The sequence below is a fragment of the Arvicanthis niloticus genome, chromosome 9 (assembly GCF_011762505.2).
Source record: "Arvicanthis niloticus isolate mArvNil1 chromosome 9, mArvNil1.pat.X, whole genome shotgun sequence".
In the NCBI taxonomy this organism is placed as follows: domain Eukaryota; kingdom Metazoa; phylum Chordata; class Mammalia; order Rodentia; family Muridae; genus Arvicanthis; species Arvicanthis niloticus.
Window position 1 is genome coordinate 29,551,774 of NC_047666.1, and position 5,218 is coordinate 29,556,991.

At 38.3% G+C, this 5,218-nt stretch overlaps 1 protein-coding gene across 1 annotated transcript; it reads left to right on the forward strand.

Annotated features, from left to right (window-relative positions):
* Window positions 1-712: 712 nt before the first annotated feature.
* Window positions 713-3,976, forward strand: LOC117715437 (vomeronasal type-1 receptor 51-like). The gene has a single exon (XM_076940968.1). The coding sequence runs from the start codon at window positions 1,778-1,780 to the stop codon at window positions 2,711-2,713; it is 936 nt and encodes a 311-aa protein (XP_076797083.1). The 5' UTR covers window positions 713-1,777; the 3' UTR covers window positions 2,714-3,976.
* The last annotated feature ends 1,242 nt before the right edge of the window (window positions 3,977-5,218 follow it).

The window sequence follows — 5,218 nt, forward strand, 5'->3', positions numbered from 1 at the left end:
GAAACTTTTATATTGCAATGTTTATAGTAGTATGATATACTGAGGACAAAAAATGAGACAGACATGGTTATTATTTAACAGTGATGTTTTTGTGTGTAAACTTGACAAGGGGTCATCTTGCTGGTTGTTTTGGTTTGTTAGTTTCTTTGTTGTGACACAAGATAAATCATTTGGGAAGAGGAAAGGGAACTTCAGTTCAGATAATTCCCCCACCAGATTGACATGTGGGCATATTTGTAGCAAATTTTCTCAGATGGTGATCTATATGAGAGGGCCCAGCTCAGTGTGAGTGTAGACTCTGCACTGGTGGATACTTAAGAATACAGACCAGGAAATAAATAAAGCAAAAAGACAGTAAATATCACTCTACCATATCTATGCATCGGTTCCTGACTATAAGTATCTGTCTTAAGTTCTTCCCACAACAACACTAGATGATGGATTATTAGCAGAAACCTGAAATGAAGGCTTTCCTCCCAAGTTGGGTTTGGCCCTGGTGTTTTAGTAAGTCAACGACTAATCAAGAAACTGCAACAATTATACAAAATATACAGGACATTGATGAATATATACCTATAGCTGTAACATCAGCAATGTAGAGAATTATCAAACCTCAATTATGGAAGGGGGGAATGTAGACACCTATAGAGCCTCTCTTTCAAAACTGAGTTGGAATAACCTCAACTATTTTAATTGTAGTTCTGTCTTTTTCTGAGTTCACATCCTGAAGGAAGACATGGAGTATGCTCCTGCTGACACTTGCCCACTTTGCTCTTCTCTTGGAGGATGGTCTGCACTGAGATTAGAAAAATGGTAGATGCCCTTAAAGAATATCAAAGAAAGACTGAATAGTCCATGGGAGTTCTCTGGAAACAACTCTACTCCAATGTTCTGCTGTTCTGCTGTTTTGTTGTTGTTTTTTTTTATCTTTTATTTCTTGCAGGAATGGAGCTGACCCATCATTATGTATTGCCTTAACTCTTCCAGAGCACAAATATAAGGCATTGCATGAGAGAACCAGCAGATAAAATATCCACAGAGACCATCTTGTGCTGGAAAACTGCCATGTTTTGCTGTGTACACAGCATGATCTTGTGTATCTAGTGTCCTCCTGACTCAGGCACAAGGCTTTGTATATGTTCATCTGAATGTGACTGGAGCTCAGCCTAAGAGTGTTCAAGGTAACACTTGGAGAAAATGACAGATTGTGGGTAGAAAAAAACTTCTGGATTCAGAGATTACAATTCCCTATATTTGCTATATAAATATATTTAGAATATTGGTTTTAAAAATAGAGTAAAAATAGCCCCAAATAGAATAAATGCATACCCAATCCATGAGACCTCTTTCATTAGGAAGGACTGGTTTCTTTCACACAATCCTTCTCATTCAAACTCACCCAAAATAGTAAAACTCTGACTGTAATGTTCCTGGCAATTGAGATGTTTTACAAGAAAACCATTAAGATGCTGTTCTTGCTCAAGGGAAACACAAACATGCTAAACAGAAAAGACATCATCTATGATATGTGCAGTATTTAATGTTGAAGAAGCTCACACATTGAAACAGCTACCATGGAACACAGGACAAAGTCATGGCTCAGCTCATGACAGGTGAGATGGTCTGTGGGGTGTGATGTGGAGCTGAGGTATTCAGTGGAATAAAGGTGTGTGGGCCACTGTGTTTTTCTGAGGGTAGAAGAGTGGTCTGAGAATCACATTTGTGGTTTTGTTCAGGATGAGGCATTGTTCCACACTTTTCTCAGCTTCTGAGAAATATGAATAAAAACATCATACTCCATACTGATTCTAACATAAGAAACACCTTTTTCTCTGTAATGGGCATTGGGATCTCAGGCAACAGTTTCCTTCTTCTCTTTCACATCCTCAAGTTCATTCGTGGGCACAGGCCCAGACTCACTGACCTGCCCATTTGTCTCTTGTCCCTAATCCACCTACTAATGCTACTAGTCATGGCATTTATAGCCACAGATATTTTCATTTATTGGAGGGGATGGGATGATATCATATGTAAATTCCTTGTCTACCTGCATAGAATTTTGAGGGGTTTCTCCCTTTGTACCACCAGCTTGTTAAGTGTCCTCCAGGCCATCATCCTCAGTCCCAGAATCTCCCGTTTAGCAAAGTTCAAGCATAAATCTCCCTGTTACATCTCATGTGCCATTCTTATGCTGAGTGTCCTCTATATGTTAATTAGCAGTCACCTCTTGGTGTCAATCATTGCCACCCCCAATTTGACCACAAATGACTTTGTTTATGTTACTCAGTCCTGCTCAATTCTACCCTTGAGTTACCACATGCAAAGCATGTTATCTACTCTGCTGGCCATCAGGGAAGTCTTTCTTATTAGTCTCATGGTCCTCTCGACTTGGTACATGGTGGCTCTCTTGTACAGGCACAGGAAACAGGCCCAGCATCTACAGGGTACCAGTCTTTCCCCAAAAGCATCCCCAGAGCAAAAGGCCACCCAGATCATCCTGATGCTCATGAGCTTCTTTGTGTTGATGACCATCTTTGACAGCATCATCTCCTGCTCAAGAACTATGGTTCTGAGTGATTCAACTTCTTACTACATCCAAATCTTTGTGGTGCATATGTATGCCACTGTCAGCCCTTTTGTGTTTATGAGCAGTGAGAAGCACATAGTTAACTTTTTGAGGTCCATGTGTGATAAATGTTTGAGTCTTCATTGACAGGCAAGATTCTTTAAGAAAATCCAATGTGCTGGCATCAGAAATGTCAATCATGGTATGCTGTTTATGCATTTTGTCAGATGTGAAATATGAAATTGGTTTTTTGTTAAAATGATTTTCTTTAACCAACATAATGGTAAACATGTACCAGATTAAACCACAAATCCTTCGATATATGACAAGTATGTTTTTCATTTTATTTTATTTTTTTTCTAAATGAGTCTTTAAGGAAGTCCTGTGAGATAGTTCTTGTCCATCTTCTTCTTAAATATCCAACACTGTAAGTATGTCACTACTTCAAATACATTTTGATGGTTAAATTTTCTGTTATATATATTTTGACAAATAAAGATTTCTTGCCATAAGTAGTGCTATGATCCAGAAAGAAAAGGATTTACACAAATAATTTTCAAAGCAGAATTATGTGCAAAAGGCACACAGCAACTTGTACAGTAATACTAAGAACAACAGGTTTTAAAATTCCCAGGATTTAAAATGGAAATAACAGTCTACAATTAACAGAATGTATGACCAAAACATGGCCTCTGCATGGTATATGATAGTGTGCAATCTTTAAGTGCAAGGCAATTCCAGAACAGGGTGCTGTGGGATGGAGCCCTTAACAACAGGAAATCTCCACAGCACACTGGCCAACTCCCTGGTGGTTCAAGACTCTACCCCACAGTTGTCCTGAAACCCTGCTCCTCTCCTTCAGTCTCTACTATAAATAGCTTCTGGTAATTCTGTTTTTGAGGAAGCATTACTGCTTATGAGGCAGCTGAATATACTACTGTATTAAGTTTAATAACCCAACTCAACATAAGTCACTCTAGATTGCTAAAGCAAGCAAGCAGGGGGTATAAAATATTTTTAAAAATTTACTTGGAGCTCAGCTTTTGAATTGATGTCCTCTGGGCTCATTGTTTCTATATTGTAAGCTGACTTCTGGCTCCATCTCGGTTGTCTTGCCCTCGGTCATTTTCAGCTACAGTGGATCATAGACAAACCATGAACTTGCTGTGGATAGTACGATAAACTAGTGAGAGAAAAGAAAGTTTCCTTGAATTTACTAATAGGGGGTAGCAATACAGTTAAACTCAGAGACACAAAATACATTCTTTTTTGGAAGTTCAAGTAAAACGCAATATTTTTTGGCTTTTTCTTGATGGACAGACTTTCAATCCTGCATGGAAACAAGTATCCTAGATCTGAGTGTTTATGTGATATATGATGTGTATGCACTTATTAAGTGGCTAGATCATTCAAATGGCATCTTTGTATGGTTTTGTGCTTTCTCATAATAAAGACATATTATCTTCATGTAGACATCATAGCATTGTCTCTCGTGCTGCATAGTTTCAGTGGATAAAGTATTCACTGTACAAAAAGACCTGAGTCCAGATACTTAGCATTAACATAACTCTAGACAATGAATACCAAGCATCTTTCACCCCCACACCTGTTATGGGCAGATGGGAGGCAAATTCCAAGGATCTGTGCAGTACTTAACCTGGCCCACACAGTAGAGCATAAGAAGAGACCCAACCTTAAACAAAGGGGAAAGTCAGGATCAGTGTAATATGTTGAATCTGACTTCCAAATGCATTCCAAGGTGTATATGACCCTATATTCTCAGACATGAACACTCCTCTCTCTCTCTCTCTCTCTCTCTCTCTCTCTCTCTCTCTCTCTCTCTCTCAAACAAATTTAAAGTATTTCCCCTAATGTCAAATAATGATAAAAATCTACAAACACCAGAATGTAACTTTTTATAATAAAACTTTATGACAAATGTGTACCAAACACAGATTTCAAAACGGCTCTCTGCTCATCTGAATCTTATTTGCAGTCTCCCCTAGGAAAGCAAACCTCTTGCTGGTATCCTGCTAGAGCCATGATTTTTTCTGGCACTTAGCTGCAAATGCAGTTCCAATGTTGTGTCTCCTTGATGACTTCCCTGTGAGTTCAAAAATCCAATGTAAATGGCAGATCAGACATGCAAGGCTTGGTATTAGCTGATGACATAAAAACATGGGCTTGAGATAAGCTTTTACATTAGAAATGAGATATCAAATCTTGTCATGTATGTTTTCACATAAGTGACAGTACTGTACGTCACTCAATGTTTTAAAAGACCAATTCACAGAAATGTGTCAATGCTAAATACATATTCCAGTCCTGACAAAGTCATTGTTTATAGATGAATAGCACCAGTTTTAGGAATTTTACTGAAAGAAATAACTCAAACATTGGGTGAAAGGAGGAGACATAATGGTAAAAGATTAGGTTACATGTACTGTCTTCATTTATAATAAGTACCACTGCCTGATAAAGTATCTAATATCACCAAATTTGTATGGGATTTAACCATTACAAGTAATAAAATGTCAGGAGTGATTCTAGGACAGGAAATAAAAAGGACCCAAGGCCCAGTGCCTTTGGCCTATTTAGCACTGGCCAGATCACTCATGCCTCCTCTGACCTGCAAAGAATATTGGGAAATGG

Coding starts and splice junctions, on each gene's coding strand:
- LOC117715437 (XM_076940968.1), top strand. CDS start 1,778: ATGAATAAAAACATCATACTCCATACTGATTCTAACATAAGAAACACC.